Source organism: Drosophila arizonae, chromosome 3, assembly GCF_054131065.1.
Source record: "Drosophila arizonae isolate 15081-1271.41 chromosome 3, UAZ_ARI_1.0, whole genome shotgun sequence".
Classification (NCBI taxonomy): domain Eukaryota; kingdom Metazoa; phylum Arthropoda; class Insecta; order Diptera; family Drosophilidae; genus Drosophila; species Drosophila arizonae.
The window spans coordinates 19,400,487-19,420,111 of NC_142923.1; the positions used below are offsets into that span (position 1 = coordinate 19,400,487).

A 19,625-nucleotide genomic window follows, 5' to 3' on the forward strand; every position below is an offset into this window, starting at 1 on the left:
AAGTACATTTTAAAATTGAACTGCAAAACCTTTTAACAAGTGTTTGCCAGCCTGATCCAAGCTGCACACAAACTGCAGCTGAGAACTGGCTAGGGGGAGGGGGAGGGAAGAGTGGGAGTGGCTACATTTTTGAGCATCTGCTATGTCAACTTTCAATAGTTGCCCATCAAGGCACTCGGTGTCCTCCTCGCTTTCCTGCTCGAACATACAACGTAAATTATGCAAATAACATTTGCCAGCATAAACATTCAGGCAAAAGCAGCAGCAGGAGCAGCAGGAGCAGCTGTTGGTGGTGGTGCTGCTGCTCCTGGCAAGTGGCAGCAGGATAACCGACTCGCTTATCGAATCAAATGCCGGGTCAAATCAAATTGGTATAAACTTCGTTTCAGACAGTGAAAGATTGTCGCGGCACATCCTTTGCCGGCTGCCAGCTGATTTTCTCTAGTTTCTGTTTATGTTGCGGCCCAGAGGCAATATTACATGTCCTTGCCATTGGGAATGTTATTTGTATACCCTGTACTTATTTGAAGTAAAAGGGAAGCTTACGTTCTTGATGAATGTAACGCCATATAGGATGAATTTTCTGAATAGACGGAGTCACACCGTATAGATAAGATAAGAAAAATGGTAAAAACTTTATGATTTTTTCGCTTTGAGGTTTAAATTTTATATTTGATTTTATATTTTATATATATTATATTTTAAATTAATATTTTTTATAGTGTACTTAAAACAATAATATATGTATACTTAAATGATTATAATTGAAATACACGTTAGTCATCTGCATACTTGCGAGGTATCTGCTAGTCGATCATTCTACTAAACTACACTCTACTATGCATACTTGTTTCTCTAATTTACGCTGTGGAAAAGCAACTTGATTGCTCTGTAGCTTATGCTTATAAAGCCCCCTTCCACGCTCTTTCACTCACTCTCTCTCTCTCCTTCTTCTACTATTTGCTAGAGTTGCCACTTACTTGCGGCAACATTTACTTAACACCAAAATGCAACAGCAGCATCAGCGTCAGCAACAGCAACAACAACAACAACAACATTGTAAACGCATTGAGCTGCAAATTGTATTTAAAATTGCATCGACTTCAAAAAGAAGTACGGAAAATATGTGTGTATATTGAGTGGAGACTGTATATTCAACGGGCGCATAAAAGTATGCAACATTCTTAGCTGGAGCGCGTTACCCATGCGAAATGAACTCGATTTTCAGTGGGGCTTTGCAGTTTACTCTGTGCTCACAGTTGCGATTCAAACGAATTCGATTTTTGTGAACTTTATGCAAATGCAATGTTGACATGCAACCCTCTCACACACACAACCACACTAAGAAGTGTATTCTTTTTATTTTTTTGGGGCAGATTTATCGGATATTTTTCAGCTGGCAGCAGCTCAATGGACTGCAAGAGAGTTGCAAATAAAATATAAAGCTGCACCATATCTGAATCGATGCAAAAGATCAGAGGAATTTAACTTAAGCTATGCTTATGCAAAACATCAAAGAGTAAATAATCCCTAATAAAAGCCTCGTTCACATAAATAGAACCCTTAGTAACGTTGGTTTAATGAAAGGAGTAAGAACTAATATCTAGATGATGCTTTGCTCTTTCATAAATTTGCTTGAACTTAGCTTTTGTAAAATATCAAAGAGTAAATATCCCATGGCAAAGAAATATTTCATTGCCATTAAGATTAAAATACAAATTTAGTTTTAGTAAGTAAAGGAATTTTCGCTCTTTTGTATAATAAATTTGTGTCCGAAAAGAAAAATAATAATAATAATAATAATAAGCTGAAAATAAACTTAAAGTCATTTCAATCTCTGCTCAGTGTGAACTTAAACTACAAACTCTCTTTTAGTTTGAGCTTATGAAATCTCTTTGCTAATGCACACGCCTCCCACCATACATGGACAAACGCGCACTTTATAATCCGCTCTCACACTCATTCACTCTCTCTTTCGCTTTGTGTCTATTTTACAGCGGATAACGGTGCGTCGGGCGCTTCGAGCGCTGCTCAGGCAATCTTTTGGCGCGTTTGGTTATTGAAGCTTATGGAGGCGTTGCCATTGCAGCACATGGCAAAGCTGCACCGACACATCAACAGGCATCTGGCAAAGTGGGCGTGTCACTTTGATGCGTACACCGCATGGCTAAGCGTTGCACTCGCGCTGCCGCCCCTCTGCTGGCTGTGGATGCGCCATCAAATTAACAACTGTCAATATGCCAGCGACAGTGCAGCGACGCAACAGACGGCTAGCGACGGCGACGGTGGCAGAGATGGCAGCAACGATGGTGACGGCGACGGCGACGGCGAAGTTGCCAATGTGACAATGTCAAAGACAGCGCCGAGTGAGAGCGACAAATGCTTTTATAATTGTCAAATGGCATTGGCAACACTTTTGCAACGCAATAATGATGATTACGACGTTGATGATGATGATGATGATATTGACGATATTGCTAACGCTGATGTTGCTGCTACTGATGATGATGATGATGATGATGATGGCAATTCTGGCGTTGATTTAACTGCAGCTGCAGACCGAGCAACACTAAAGCGCCAACATCAACAGCTGTCAGCGACACTTGCTAAAGTGGGCGCGGCCTCGCAGCCGGATCAACGATTATTGATGACATGCCCAAAGCTAGCAGCGGCAGCGCCATGCTGATGCTAAATTGATGATGAAATGCATTTCGAAAAGTAGCTTAAGGTGCTGCCATGCGAACGAATGGGCACATTTCTCTTAACCATATTTGTTTCTTTCTCTTATTTGTTTTTACACGCGCAATAATTAATGTCACAAGCGGCAAACAGCAAAGCAAAACAAAAATAAAAAAGGAAATTTACAGTTCGCCCTGGCTAAAACGCACTTAAGACGTTGTGAAGCCAATTTCGGGAGAAGCAAAACAAAGAAAAGCAAAGAGAAGCTTAAGTATATTATAGTATATTAAGAGAGCGTAACTGGTAATATGTTAATATATGGTATACATAAATGTAATGAGAGTAAATATAAAAACTTAACAAAAAAATAAATAAATAATCTAATTATATAAATATATACAACATATGTACGCAAACAATTAACAGGTGAAGCTCATAGAAGTAGAGTTAATTATTATAAGTAATACACAAAATATATTTAAATGTTTGTATATGTATAAAACGCATTAGAAATTAGTTAAGATTATCTTTACATAATTTTATTACATTTTTAGTTTTGATAGCAGTTTGAGAGTCATTGTGTGTTCTCTTCAGTTAATTTCCCTTGAAATGTCCGAATGTGAATTTTAATTTCCCATTTTCTCTGCAGATTTCGCCGTTTGAGCTTGCTCTCACTATGATTTCACATTCATGCCGAAATAATGGAGTTACTCACTACTCTTTAGATCACAACATAAAGCAAACCCAAATAAAAAAAACATAAAACAAAACAAACATTTGTATGAACTAGTATAATCACTAGCCCTATTTTTATTTCTGTCCACTCTGCCGCTCTTTTGTTTCATTTAATTTCAAATATTCGTTAGACAGCAACAGCTACACTCATATTTTAAGTTACAGAAACATATTCAATCAGAAATTCTAATCTCTCGTTGTTTACATCACATAAGCTATAAAGATCTGCGAAAAGCTTTGACTGCGCTTTGAATTTGCACTTGAGCTTAGCTTTTATATGTATATCGTAGTGCAATTTAAAGTACAGTAAGAAGCGTAAACCACAAAAGAAGCAGCTCTCTCGCTCACTCACCCGCTCACCATGGATTTTGTAAATAAAGTTCTGCTTATCAGTAGAATAAGGGAATAGGAATACATAAGAAAGAGCATAATAACAGCATAATATATAGAAAGGAACTTTTTACGGTTTTGGAAGTATGCAAAATTAATTACAAAAAAATTTTCATTTGTAGACGCAAAAATTATAAATAAATATCAGCTTAATCGACAAAAAACATTTCTTAAATAATAAAAATCAAAATTCTGTTTTCAGCAAACTAAACATTAACAAGAAATTATTTGAAAATTTTTGGCAAACAAAAATCCAACGGTAAATAGTTCCTTTGCCTTATAAATAAAAACAAAAGTGGATGAAAAACGCAATATGTAAATGAAATAAAAATAATTGAAAATATTGATTGAACAGAAAAAGTTGAAAAAAAAAAGTTTTGGAATTTTCTAGGAAGATAAATAAACAGGAAATTTAATTAATAAATAATATTATAATGAAAAATTAAAATAATTGTATATAGCTAAATATACTAAGAAGTTGTCAAAAAAAAAAAAAAAAGAAAAAAAAAACAAAAATTGTGAATTTATGGTTAGTAAGTTTTTATGTGTAAATGTTAAATAATATATATATATTTAGATATATAACAGCTATAAATGCATGCTAATCAAAAAAAAAAAGTGTTGTGAAAGTTGTCTTCCCTGATTTTTGGTTTGTGTTTTACTCAATATTACTGCAAAGATTTTTTTATAATTTAATATATTTTCAGTTTTCTGCTAAGCTTTATAAACAAAAATATATATTTAAAAAAAAAAAGAAAAACAAACATTAATATGTAAAAGTTATTTATAAACTGTTAGTGTATATAGAAAAGCGTAGAGAGAATGAAAATCGAATTTTTGTTGATTTAACTTTTTTAAATTATTCAAAAAATTAAAAATACTCAATAAAACCTTAAAAAAATTGAAATAAATTTGAAACATAAATGTTGTTTAAATAGATTTAGAATTATATACATATATATTATGAATATTAAAAAATAATGAAATGCAAAAGCTTACATTGAATATATAAAAAAAAAAAAAACATATTCATATCCATAAAAACAAAAAAAAAAACAAAAATCTAAAAATGTCAAAAAAAAAAAAAAAAAAAAAAAAACACACAATATTGTAAAAAGTAAAGAACATATATAAAATATATATTTATAAATAAGCATACATGTAAAAAGTAAATTAAACAACTGGCAAGCATTAGTATATATGGCTATACATTAAATATATATATATGAACATAAATAAACAATAATAAATTATAAATAATGAAGTAACTCAGACTTTCTTCTTCTACTACAACAGAAATACGTTTATGTAAAGCACTGTAAAGGCGCTGCTATATTTAGCTAACGCCATCTAACGGGCTGGCTGAGAACTTTTAAGCTTACGCAGCTTACTGGCAGCTGTCTAATCTGAAAAATGCTTTTAAGAAAAGCTTTTAGTCAAGTGCCGTTGCTGCAGCTGCACTCGCGTTGCCCATGCACGTGTTGTGATCTGCGAGCTTTTTCTATTAACACGCCCTGCTTCAATTGTCCAAAGCTCCGCCTGAAGGTCAGACGAGACAAGAACTCCGCCTCGCGCTCTACAGTCAACGCGCTTCAATGACGACGAAAGCACCGTCCAAGTCCCTTTCCATTTACTACGACGCGTTGTGTTTCGAATTATTAAAAATATCATTTAATTTAAGTGTTTAAAAAGAAACGAAATTTGAAATAAATTCTGCGCTTTACTCCACTTGACCTTGACTATAATTATTCTCTTGGCTTCGCAATAATTTCCCTAATTTTTGTATTTTTTCACGCACGTGTCTTTAATTTTTTTTTTTCTTTTTGTACCCCTGTCTTCGGTAGTGATTATTTTTTTTTTCACATATAAAAAATAAAACGACTGCCAACAATTTAATTAACTGAAAATTTAACCAATTGACGTAATTACGCCTAAAAATTTCACTTTTTTAATAAATAAAGCGTCTTTTCTTTGGCTAAATTCGAATTTTGTGCCTATTTATGATTTTATAAATATTTATTTTGTTAACTTAATTATTCAATTCATCTGTGTAAATTGTTCCATTAAAAAAACTCTTTGGATTTACGGTAAGTTTTTTTTTCCTACTTTTTGTTTTGGCGGGAAAAAATGTGTGCGTAAAACTGTAGATCATTTTTTTTTTTTTCTTTCAAAGTTTGCTTTTACATGATATTCTTGTAATATGTTAACAGACTGTTAGCAGCGCTAACAGTAGGCTGTTAAAGCTTAGCAACATTTTCCAACAAAAATTGCATACTGCACAACTTAAAATGGAAAAGATAAATGAAATAAAACCAAATTTACGTTAAATTATAATTTAAAATTCAAAATTCTTATATAATATGAAATAATTATAGGTGCTTATAAATCATATGATTTCTCAGCATAAGCCCTAAAAATTCCCTTCAACATTTCATGCTTTGCTCGCCTTAAGCAAAAAAGGAAATTTCTCTTTGCGAAATGTCCCAAAAGAGCGAGAGCGCCGTGACCGTGCGCTCACGCAATCTATCCACAAGCTCGGCTCTCTCTGCGTTTGTTTTGCTTGCTAGAATCTAAATTCGTTTTCTCCTACACTCTCTGTGAGCGGTTCGTTGACCCATCTGGTCCTCTTAAATGCATTTCTCCAGGCGCCGCGAGCCACATTTTTCCGATTGGCTAAACGCTGTTTACCGTTCTGCAGCAACTTTTTGTCGTTCAGCTCGATCCCTGTGAGCTGCTCCCAAAGGCGACAACAGTACGTTCAATTGGCTTTGAGTCGTTCAAGCGGTAGCAGCAAAAAGTTCCTAGTTGGAAAAAAAAAATTAAAATAAATTGCTTGCAATTTAAAAAAAGAAAAATTAATAAAAAAAGAAAAACACAAAAAGCGAAATATCCTATTATTTCATAATTGTAATATATATATTTATATATATGTATAAAATAAATAAATTTATAATAATTATTAAAGACTCAATACTCTATATACTGATATAGACACAACAAAAATCCAAACCAGTATAAATGCCTTTCGTTGAAAGATTCGTACAAATTCGTAATTTTGTTATGAACGTTTGTCTCGTCGAGGCCATACAATTCGTCCAGGACCTAACCCATGCTATTTGTTTGGACTTTCAAGGCCTCTTCAATCTCAAATAGAGCTGGCGAACTGGTTCGGTAAGTGAGTGCCACGTGTGTGTGCATGTGTGAGTGTGAGTGTGAGTGTGAAAGTGCCATAGAGAAGTGAAAGTCTAGCTGTAAATTTATGTGTATCCCTAATTTTTTGGCGTGTTCTTTGCTTTTCCGTTTCTGAAAATGGATCAAGACATAAGCAAGAAACCTCATGGCTGTCTTAAGTCTTACATAGAGGTTATGGTTGTGCTCTAGAAATGTTGCAATAAGATAAATAAGTATATAAAAATAAAAAGGAATATTTAACAATAAAAGAAATCAAATACCTGAAGATATGTACCAAATAATTCATATACCAAATAATTATATTTGAATATAATGAAAATAAACGCAGACCAAAGATGGTGATTCTTTTTAAAAAATTATATTTATTTTTTTTAATTTTTGTAGTTATTAGAGCTTTTCTATTTTAAATATTCTAAAATTATTGGAGGAACAAAACAATTAAATGACATTTTATATCATTTTCATATATAAATTTAATTAGAAAACAAATTAAATTCTTTAGGCTTAAATGCATTAGAAAGCAAAAAGTTCTTAAGTCCTATAGTCAATTAATACATGAGAATAATAAATAAATTAAAATGTTAATGTTCATACAATTTTTAAAACTGTTAATATTAAAATTCAAATTTAATTAATAAGGAAAATTTATCTTTAAGTATCGCAAATATATTCTTTCAATAACTTCACCTAATATTAATAGGACAAATATTGCAACTAATAATATATGTTGGAAATTCTGTTGAACTATATTTGCTTTCTGTTTACTAATAAATAATACTAGAAACACTGATAGCATATATATGAATATTTTTCCTCTCTTTTAATGAGTGACTAAAAGTAATTTAAAAACTATTAATAAATTGAAATTTTATAGTGTTTTTAGAGAATACTTAAATAAATAAAAAAAAATTATATTTAAATTTTATTGCTTATATTTGTCCTTAAATTATATATAGAATTTCTTTCAGTTTCAGTCTTCCACTTATGCTAATTTAGTCATGCTCATATTTGGCTTCCATCTTCTGTCCACAGCTCATCTCATCAATCGCAGTGTTGCTCAGGAGCAACACACCCCACACACACACATACGCACACACGAACACCCAAACACATACACACGAACACACACTCACACACTAAAACTCAAGCACTCACACACACACTGGAAGACAAATTCCTCCACAACCTCCCGACGGACAGCCACTAAACGACCTTTTTGCTTGGTTTGAAAAACTAAACGACCATTCGATAAACAAATTGAACAAGTTGATAACCGAACAACAAGAACAGCAGTCGTTAAGCGATAAGCGATAACTGATAACCGACAACCGATAGCCGATAATCAACAAGATGCTCTCCTGTGCGTCATTCAATAAATTGATTTACCCAACGGCCGCCGAGGTCACCGCCATGGCCAGTGGCAAGACAACTCCAGTTGGGGCCAATCTCAACTCCTTGCCACTGCCCCGTGCACCGAGCGAGACCCAAAGCGAGATCTCCTCGGTGGACAGCGATTGGAGTGACATTCGCGCGATTGCACTCAAGTTGGGCGTACAGAATGTGGACGATCTGCATACGGAGCGCTTCAAGGTTGATCGACAGAAGCTAGAGCAGTTGCTAAAGGGTAAGCTGGCTAATTAAATATAAGCGTTAATATATAAATGGACATAGATATGCGTTTATTTAAATATAAATCTGTCTATAAAATAAAAGAAGAAGAAAGAAAAAAAAAAAAGTCAGCACATTAATGAAAGCAAAAATAGCACACATTTCTTTTTCTGGTTTATTGTATAAGAAAAACGTGAATTTCATTGCTATTATTGTTATGTTGCATATAGAATATATATTAGTATATAAAAATAAAATAAATTTTTTTATCTTTAAATTTTAAAATATATTTCTTGCTATTCATAAATATTAATACTAATAATAATTAAATTTCACAGCGGACAGCGCCATTGAAGGCATGAATGGTGCAGAATATTTCTTTGATAATGTAAGTTGAGAATTAAAATATATTTTTAAGAAATATCTATATATATATACTATATAACAATACGCAGAAATTAAATAATAAAATTCAAGTCATAATGTATTAATTAATATTCTTATATTCTACTTTTTGATAGGAAAAAAAAAAACTCTTCTACTTACTTAACTCAGAGAAAACTTGCACTCTATTATTCTCTTTTATATATTACTTTATTATTCGTTATCGATAGTTTTTAAAGATATTTCTTTTCTATTTAATATCGAAAGCTTTTGATTATATTTCATCAATTGATATAAGCTCTTTAGATACATATCGTAAAGTATCGACGTAATTTACTTTGAGTTTTCAATCATTTGTTGTTTTGCATTTGAGAAGTGTGAACTGTTTATTATCTCAGTAGGTATTGGAATTTTTGTACATTACAGACGCATATCACTAAAATAAAAACTGTTTAAACGTTACTGCAAAATTTACGTTTAAACATTTAGCCGACAAATTACAAATTTTAGTGAAGAAACCATAAATGTTTAGCTAAATCCAATTACTAATACAAAATTCAAGTGTATTATATAAAGACGCATATATACACCCACTATATATGCAAATATACTTATTATCTTTCAGATCATGAGCACCACTGATACATATGTAAGCTGGCCTTGCAGACTGAAGATTGGCGCCAAGAGCAAGAAGGGTGAGTTACGATCTCTGGAATCTGTGTTCCCTAAATGGCACTCTATACAAATAAATTTTCATGCTATAGATCCCCATGTACGTATTGTGGGTAAGGTGGATCAGGTGCAACGCGCCAAAGATCATATTCTTGGCAGTCTTGACTCCAGGGTAAGTCTAAACTAAATCCGAAAATTCCTCTATAGATGCAATTTGACATCTCTCGATATTTGGGTTTTTAGGGCACTCGTGTTATTATGAAAATGGATGTTAGCTATACGGATCATTCATATATCATTGGACGTGGCGGCAACAATATAAAACGCATCATGGACGACACACACACGCACATACATTTCCCGGACTCGAACCGCTCGAATCCGACGGAGAAATCGAATCAGGTGTCGCTGTGCGGCAGCCTCGAGGGTGTGGAGCGTGCCAGAGCTTTGGTCCGTCTATCCACCCCATTGCTCATCTCGTTCGAGATGCCCGTCATGGGACCGGGCAAACCACAGCCGGACCACGAGACGCCATACATCAAAATGATTGAGAGCAAATTCAATGTGCAGGTAAATCTATTAGGAGTCTAAAAACAAATAGAAATAGAATTTTTAGTTTAAGCATAAGGCTTCATTAGGTTTCAATATAATCAGACGTGAGAGCTCTTCTCGAGAACTTTAATCGAACTATTTAAGATTCAAAATCGATGTTCCAAGTAAATTAACTAAATCTTAATTATCTTGGTGGACCTAACTAATTTCTTTTCTGACCATAGCTTATCCTTTTCTTTTTTTTTTTTTTAATTGTTTTTCAACTTGTAATAACTGTATTCAAATAAATTTCAGGTCATATTTTCATCACGTCCTAAGCTACATACGTCTCTGGTACTGGTCAAAGGCTCTGAAAAGGAATCAGCTCAGGTGCGCGACGCCACCCAATTGCTGATCAACTTTGCTTTCGAGAGCATTGCGGTAAGTACTCAAGAGAATAATTGAAAATACATCTTACACCAATTCCTGATTCTCTAAATCTCCTATCCCATGCTCTCATCAATTCAGAGTCAAATCCTTGTGAATGTTCAAATGGAGATCTCGCCACAACATCATGAGATTGTTAAGGGCAAGAATAATGTGAATCTATTGAGCATTATGGAACGCACCCAGACCAAAATCATATTTCCTGATCTGTCTGATATGAATGTGAAGCCGTTGAAAAAATCGCAGGTGACTATCAGTGGACGCATCGACGATGTTTATAGGGCCCGACAGCAATTGCTCGGCAATATGCCCGTAGCATTGATATTTGATTTTCCGGACAATCAGACTGATGCCTCCGAAATAATGGGCCTGAATATCAAGCACGGCGTCTATATAACTTTACGTCAAAAGCAACGACAAAGCACATTAGCCATTGTAATCAAGGGCATTGAGAAATTTATCGGTAAGTGAATTTATATGTATATCTGGGTTTTTATATGGTTGTGTGTTTTTAATGGGCATAAGAATACGAATTTATACACATATAATAGTATGTGTATAAATTATTATTTTTATTTTTATGCATAAATATAGTATTAATTAGTTTTTTATGCCCCTTAAAAAAGTATTCATAAATTTATTACCTAATTGATATTTATTTATATAAACTAATTCTCTACATTGAGTAGGGTATAATTATTTAAGCATATATACACAAGCACGTATGTTTGTCTGTATAGTTGTCTCTCTGTCTCCCTGTCCAGTCCATCTCTCCGTCTGTCTCTATGTCTAGGGAGAACTACAGAAGATCGTCTCAGTCATCTCTACGTATGCACTAGTATTCATTTGGTATTTATATGTGAGCAAACCGAAGCTAGAATGCCTGAAGCAGCAGAGAGTGATCCCATTGGTCACTTCAGCTCGACTGCAACGATCCCCTACCTGACGTCGGGCCCAACATTTGAGAGCGACTTCGTGTTTGAGTGAGAGTCGCCCTATATAAAGGGCAGCAGCTGAAGCATTTCTTCAGTCGCCCACACCTGATGGGGGTCAGTAGTGCAGTGTGTGATCGTTCAGCTTTGCATTAAAGACTTGGAGGTAATACTTAGAGGAAATTTTTAAAAGAATACTTGGACTTGGAGAAAATACTGAGAAGCAATATTTAGAAGACTTGGATGAAAAAACTTGGAAGAAATACTTTGAGAAAATAATTAGTACCAATTGTTAGAGAAACTACTTAACAGGAAATACTTAGATGTATAGAAATACTTAGAGGAAATACTTCGAAAAAATGCTGGATAGAAATAAGGAGAACAAGTACTTAGCAGTAATACTTAGGGGAAATACTTCGAATAAATGCTGGATAGAAATAAGGAGAACAAGTACTTAGAAGTAATACTTAGGGGAAATACTTCGAATAAATGCTGAAAAAATTAGAACAAATAGAAAAGAATAGAACAAATACTTATAAGAATACTTCGAGAAAATACTTGATGTTAGGGGAAATACTTAGAGGAAATACTTCGAATAAATGCTAAAAAAAAAAAAAAAAAAAATAAAAAAATAGAACAAATAGAAAAGAATAGAACAAATACTTATAAGAATACTTTGGGGAAATACTGGAAAGATATAATGAGAACAAATACAAATATAATGAGAGGAAAGACTTTGAAGAAAAACTTAGAGGAAGTACGCGCGCTCTAATTAGACAGCGCGAGTGTTAGAGCTGTTAGTCGTTATTGTTTTAGTATTACTGTACTTAGCTTAACGTAGACTAGCAAAAACAACAAAAGTCGTGTATTTTGTGAGCGTGAGAGCTATAGCCGCCGGCTCACAGTAGATAGTGTGAGTGCTATATTTACACATGTATGGGTGTGTATTGCCGGTGGCCTCCTGAGCTTTTATAGTATTAGTGCGACTTGTTGCATGACGTAGACGGCGAAGACAATGTTTTAGCTTGTGTGTGAATTTTGGGTGGATAGGATTGGATAGGTTGTTGTATTCCTTATCATTTAATAATTACAATTATAGTAACTAAATTGTATGTTATTTATTAAAATTGTTTATGAATTATTTATGTTTAATTCGTATTAATCTATTATGATAATCGAAATGGAATAATTTTCTCATCTAAAAGGGCAAGAGAAAATATATTTGATCATATTTATATGATCATCTAATATTTATATGCATATACAAATTAATTAACAAAGTGTTCCATTTTTGCAGATAAAATCTATGAGGCGCGCCAGGAGATTCTCCACCTGACTACGCCCGCCATCAAGCCAGATATACCCGATTATTATTTCATGCCAAAGGATAGTGATGTTAGTCTGGCGTATCGATCCCAATTGACTGCGCTATTGGCCGGTTATCCGGATAGTCCCAAGACGCCATCGCTGTTGCCGCCCACAATGGGCGGACAGTTGACGCCGTATGACAACAATGGCAAGAGTCACATGCTGCTCGGTGCAGCTGGCCTGGCCACGCCCACCGGCATATGTGCGCCCACACAGAAGTATATGCAGTTGCATAACAACAATTATCAGCCCCGTCCGCTGTCAGCCATCAACAACAACAACAACAGCAACAACAGCAGCAGTAGCAACAACAATAATAATGCAACTGCTACGAGTAATAACATTAGCAGCAACAATAATAATAACAACAACAACAACAACATCAATAATAATAACAATAACTATTTGCAAGTGCCCGGAGCTGGCTTACTGAAGCCCCCCGCAAATATGCCGCCCACCATCAGCGTAACGGGATCCATCAATCTATCGCCTCGCAATAGCTGCAGCCAAAACACAAGCGGCTATCAGAGCTTCAGCAGCAGCACCACTTCATTGGAGCAATCGTATCCACCGTATGGCCAAGTACAGACGACCGTCTCCTCAACATCATCGTCGTCGGGCGCCAATCGGGCGCACTACTCGCCGGACTCCACCTACAGCAGCGAGGTGGGAGGCAGCATTGTGGGCGCCGCTCGACTCGGCCGCCGTCTCAGCGATGGCGTCTTGCTTGGACTGAGCAATGCGAATAACGGCATCAATAGCGGCGGAGCACATCTGTTGCCTGGCAGCGCCGAGAGCTATCGTAATTTGCACTACGATTTAGCAGCGGTTGCTGGCAAACAGCAACAACATCAGCAGCAACAGCAACAACATCAACAACAACAACAGCAGCAGCAACAACAACGCGCATTTGATTTTGATATGAAACGCGCACTTGGATTTAAGGCCATGGAACGAACTCCGGTGGCAGGTGAGCTGCGCACCCCAACCCCCGCCTGGCTGGGCATGGGTCTAAGCCGCACCTCACCGGCCCCCCTCGAAACGGTCGATGACGGGATCGGTGGTGTGAATGGCTGGCGAATGCCTCTTCCCCCACCCGGTCTGGGCTCACCCTACGGACTGAGCGCCACCACGGGCCTGCTGGACGCAACGCCCGTCAGTCGTCGAATGCAACTCTCGCAGCACAAGGATATACACACCTTATTGACAAGCCTCGGCCTGGAGCATTACATAAGTGAGTCAATAATTCACCATCCTTCTTTATTAATATTATTATTATTATTATTATTATTATTTTTTTTTTATTTTATTATATCTTTTGCAACATTTTTCTTAACTGTGGATCTGTTTTTTTTTTCATTGACTTTTTTAAATCCAAGCAGACCATTGCAAATTTTCTTAATAGTTTGTCTTGTTGGTTTCGGTATAAAAATATAAAGATTATTATTATTAGTTATAAAAGGGCAAACTTTATTTTGTATTGTATTTTTATTGTCATTAAGCTTTTATTCTAGTTTAATGTATCTATATTTTTTTTTACATAGTTTATGCTAACATTCAATCAATTAAGCTCTTAAATAACTAAAAACCGTTTTTTACAATCATTTTAGTCCTAAATTTCTTATATATTAATATCTACATGTTTCCGTATTTGATATGTCATATTTTGTATTTTTTATTTATTTATTTTTTTTTTTTATCCTTAATAATGTACTATCAATTCGTCTTAGGATTTGCTGATTATTTATAGAATATTTTTGAATTGCTAAAAATACCAATCTAATTTTTGTATATATTTATATTTCTAATTTTTATTTTTTTCCTTTACTTTTTTTTACTATTTTTTTTTTTTTTTTTTTTTTTTTTTTTTTTTTTTTATTGTACTATAAAAAGAAAATATTTTGAAGTTATGGCTTATCATTTTTGATGTTTACAATTTTTACATTGTAAATTTATTATTATTATTATTATTTATTTATTATTATTATTTTTTTTTAAGTCACGGTTTTCCATTTCATTGTATTATAATCTGGAAATGATTCTTTTTGTTTTATTATTATATATTTTTTTTTTAATTTTTTTTATTATTTCTTTATTTAGTTTTTATTTTTATTTATTTGTTTTTTTTTTGTGTTTTTTTTTATTTTACATTTTAATTTTTTATTTTTTCTTTGTCAATATATGTAGGAAAATAATTTGTTATAGAAATAGGGATTCGGATAAGGATCAAAGGATTGAGACTTTAAAAGGATGTGATATGTGTACGATGGTCCATTTGATTTGCTATATTTTAAATATTTAGCTTGATTGCCTATTTTATGGATTTTTCTTTTTTATTTATTTTTTTATTTGTTTTTTTTTTTTGTGTTTTTTTTTTATTTTACATTTTTATTTTTTTATTTTTTCTTTGTCAGTATATGTAGGAATAATTTGTTGTAGAAATAGGGGTTCGGATAAGGATCAAAGGATTGAGACTTTAAAAGGATGTGATGTGTGTACGATGGTCCATTTGATTTGCTATATTTTTAATATTTAGCTTAATTGCCTATTCTATGGATTTTTCTTTTATTGCAGCGAGGTCTGAAGAGTGAAGAATTGAACAGTTGAAATCAGAATGGTTAGAAGAGAATTTTTGACGGTGGCGTTGATTAGATTCCTTTCTTGAAGACGTAGGCAGTAGGACTCTTAGCCAGCTTTTGATGAGGTTTCGTTCTTATAATTTCCCACGAAAAGCGTCGAATTAGGAGATTTCTAGCAGTTAATCCATTCAGTCGTTTGTATCATTTGTTGTATTTGTATCAAGTGGTTCCAATGCCATAGTTTGTGAAGAGTAGTGCATGTAGTTGGGGGGTAGGTTAGGGAATGGAATAAGATGGGGGTTTTTTTTTTTTTTTTTAATTTTACATGTTAATAATTTTTTTTTTTTGTTATAGCTAGAAGCTAAAGTCAATTTTTGTTTCTTGTTATGATTTGTACTTTGTGGCAGTGACATATTGAAGATATTTGCTAGTTGCAAATTATATTTGCTAGTTTATTTAACTATCTAGGATTTTTTTCTTCTTTTGTATTTATAGTATTTTTATTATATGGTGGAAATATTTTTACTACAATTGTTTCCTTGTTTGTAATTTTTATTTTATTTTTTTTTTTTTTTTGCTAAGCATTTTTATTACTATTTTGTTTTTGTTTTTTTTTTTTTTTTTATATATATATATATTATTTTTTGTATATATTTTTGGTTCATAAATGTTGTTTCTTTTTTATTTGCTATATTTTTTCTTTTCTGTATTTTCTCTGAATTTGTCTCTCAATTTTCTTTCTATTTAATTTATTTCTTTTGTTTTCGTTCTCTTTGTAGAAATTTTCGTTTTGAACGAAATCGATTTGGAAATGTTTCCAACACTGACAGAGGAGAATCTCATGGAGCTGGGCATAACGGCGTTCGGAGCTCGCAAGAAGCTGCTGGCGGCCATTCATACGCTTCTGGCTACCGAAGCCGCCTGCAGTAGTTTGCCCAGCAGCAGCTCCTCGCAGAGCTCCTCGCCGCGATTCTCCGGCAGCGCTGCGCCCGGAGCTGAGCGTCGCCCCTCGAATCAGTGGTAAATGGAGAATGCTGGGGAATGGTGCTGTTATTATTCATGCTGCTGAGAAATTGCAGAAAACTAAAAACAAAACCTCTAAAAAAAAAAAAAAAAAAAACAGAAAAGAAACTAAAAAAAAATCAAAAGTACTACAGAGTAAAACAAAAAACAAAAAAAAGCAAAAAACATAAAAAAAGAAAAATACGATAGAAGTTACATAACATTTAGAAAATAACGTTCTCCCATATATATATACACACTCTCAAACTCATTTATTTATTCAACGTAATTATTAAGGTCGCCAAAGGCATTGAAGTATTTAACAGATGCGAGACCAGAACATTTACACGAAAAATATGATCAAAACTCACACAAACAAAAAACAAACACAAACAAAACAGAAGAAGAAACACAGTCTAAAAAGAATACAAAACAAAATAAAAACAATGCGTAATATTTTCAGTAGTGTGTACACAGCAAAATTTTTGATTTCCTGTTTGGCTTGACTCTCAATACTCGCATTTGTTGTACCCAAACGAAATTTATTATATGAACTATTTATGAAGATAATCAAACGTATTTATAATGTATATTGTAAAGAAATGAATTTAACCGATGGAAAAAAAATAAAATAAAAAAGTTAAGAAGTCGCGCAGAACTCACGTGTTACAAAACAAAAAATAGAAAATAACAAAAAATATAATAAAAACACAATTTAATCTGAATTTAAAAAGAAAAGCAAAGCAAAGAAAATCTGGCTAAAGTATTATTGTTTTTTATCTATTCGATATTGAATTTTAATCTGCATGTTTTTAATTAAGTACATTTTTAATTATGTTTTATGCCTTTGCTGCTTTTGTTTTCAGTTAGCCGAAGCTGCTACTGTTTTATTTGAGTTAAGAGATAAAAAATGAAAAGAGAATTAATAAATAGGAATAGCGAAATCAAATGTGAATTTAATCAAAAGTAGTAAAAGCGAGCATGAAAAGATCATTAGAAAGTCAAAAACAAAGTAAAATACAAAAAATATGAAAAGGACGATTTGAAAATGGAAAAACTAGAATTTTCTAGAGGCATGCATGAGAAGAGTTTTAGTAAGTCGAAAATTTATTGACATCAGTATTACAATAATTTTCTTAGGGATCAAAGGTTGAGTAAAAATAGAAAATAGAAAATATGAAAAATAAGAAAAGAAGAAAAGTTTTATAAAATCGAAAATATATACACAAAAGTAATATTTTTAAACTGAAAAACAGAAAGCAGATTTATCTAATAGAATGTAAAGTCAAGTCAAGATATAGCTATATATACAGAAAGTCTTAAAATATCTGAGTATATTGTAGAAATAGAGACACTTAAGTTTACTTCTTACGGACGGACGGACGGACCCATGTCGACTCAGTGTATGAAATATTTGGGAGTTTTGTTTTATCACAAATTCAACTTGAATAGAGATTCAAATCTAAGCACATTGCACTTGATATAAATGGACAAATTTTATTTACAAATTACTGAAACTGAGTCGACACTTCACCACGGAACAAAGGCTTGCACTGAACTGAACTGGCGATCCTGGCTGTGGCAGTCTATTTATAGGGCAAACATACTCGAAAATTATCCTTTAATCCTACCTGAATCCTTGGGATTCCCAGGAATTTTTCATGAAGCTGCCTGTATTCAAGTTTGACCTTCGCGTAGAGCTGAGCTCAGCACATGGCATTAGCATGCAAAGTTGCCCAAGTCCAGGTAGTCGTTTCTGGATCTACCTAACTATGGATGGCCGCAAGACATATGTTCGCGATTTTCCATTATTCTGAAAATGTAATAAACATATGCTAAAATTTGTATTTTAACACGGAAAGTAAATGTAAGTGAAGATAGAGCTAGGGAGTTTTTTAGGGAATAATAATAATATTTTTAAAAATTGATTTTTTGTATCATTGTAATATTGTAATAATACAAAACATGAATTTTCCTATGCACATTTTTAATATGATTTGATATTTTTGATAATATGGATACAATTTATATTAATATTGTTTATTCTTTTAATTGCATGTACATATATCAATATATAAATATACGAATATAATATGTTTATATGAATAATTTATATTGCTCTAGCTTAGCCAGCAGTATGTTATTTAAATACTTTTATTTATTTTCAACTTTGTTATTAAATTATTATTATTATTATTATTATTATTATTATTATTATTTTTTTTTTTTTTTGTATTGCCCATAATATTTTTGAAAATTATTTCTACAGCAAACTTATCTCATTTAATAATTAAGATCTTATGGTAATAATTCATTCATTCATTCTCGGATTCGAACTCGTCCTTTTCTCGACACATAAGAAGAATATAATATTATTTGGTGGATTTTGTAGTATCTATATCTCAATATCCATATATTAATATGTATATCCAAACACATTCCAATTTTGTTCATGCCAAGAAATAAATACACACTAAATAATTTTTTGTACAAACATTTTTCACATACTTATTTTTTAAGGATGGAATACATTTGTTAAGAAATTTTTTTATATACATATTTTTTGCGGCTCTTGGTTAATGACTTTAGAAATATATAAAAAAAATAAAATAAAATATCGCTTCTATTTTTAGTATTTATTCGATTATGAATATATTTATATATATTTTATTTAAACGATGTAATTATATAAATCTAACTTATATATTAGATAGAAAAGCCAGCCATTAAATAAATACGTATATTACCGTAAAAACGTATATGTATCTATATATATCGCCAAGACGTATATCCCATAAATCACTTAAGCCTGAATCGTTCCACTTAAGCAACTATTTAAACAGCCTCAACTCGATTCATTGCCAAAATATTTTGACCCGGCGACTTTTAGGCTGTGAAAAAAATTGCAAAAAGGAAAAAAAAAAATATATATATATATATAAACTAAAACTCTGCTGCATAGTTGTAAATCAACTGAAGGTAGAAGAAGCAGCCGTCGCATTAGCAGGGCCTGTATCACAATCAAGGACGAAAAGGACGCGGAAATTGATTGCCATTGGCCAAGAGGAACTCCACTCGAGACTCCAGGCAAAGTGTCATAATCATA

General features: G+C 33.0%; 3 protein-coding genes and 1 long non-coding RNA gene across 4 annotated transcripts in view; all 4 read left to right on the forward strand.

Moving 5' to 3' along the window:
* The window catches only part of beat-Ic (beaten path Ic), a 63,941-nt gene extending 59,621 nt beyond the window's left edge, over window positions 1-4,320 (forward strand). Inside the window, exon 8 of the mRNA XM_089465556.1 lies at window positions 1,998-4,320. Within this exon, the coding sequence (XP_089321682.1) occupies window positions 1,998-2,686 (689 nt within the window). The 3' untranslated portion in view covers window positions 2,687-4,320. The remainder of the gene's footprint in view (window positions 1-1,997) is intronic.
* LOC149269834 (uncharacterized) overlaps window positions 1-19,625 on the forward strand; it is a 174,950-nt gene that overhangs the window by 64,322 nt on the left and 91,003 nt on the right. The gene's annotated exons all lie outside the window — the stretch shown is intronic.
* Window positions 5,751-8,170, forward strand: LOC108611718 (uncharacterized). Its single transcript, XM_018004492.2, has 3 exons — window positions 5,751-5,891; window positions 6,796-6,975; window positions 8,029-8,170. Exon 2 carries the CDS (start codon window positions 6,823-6,825, stop codon window positions 6,955-6,957), a length of 135 nt encoding a protein of 44 aa, XP_017859981.1. The 5' UTR covers window positions 5,751-5,891; window positions 6,796-6,822; the 3' UTR covers window positions 6,958-6,975; window positions 8,029-8,170.
* BicC (protein bicaudal C) lies at window positions 8,347-17,177 on the forward strand. The gene is made up of 9 exons (XM_089465555.1): window positions 8,347-8,620; window positions 8,943-8,992; window positions 9,614-9,683; window positions 9,753-9,832; window positions 9,904-10,230; window positions 10,507-10,632; window positions 10,720-11,101; window positions 12,868-14,172; window positions 16,297-17,177. The coding sequence occupies exons 1-9, from the start codon at window positions 8,347-8,349 to the stop codon at window positions 16,539-16,541; spliced, it is 2,859 nt and encodes a 952-aa protein (XP_089321681.1). The 3' UTR covers window positions 16,542-17,177.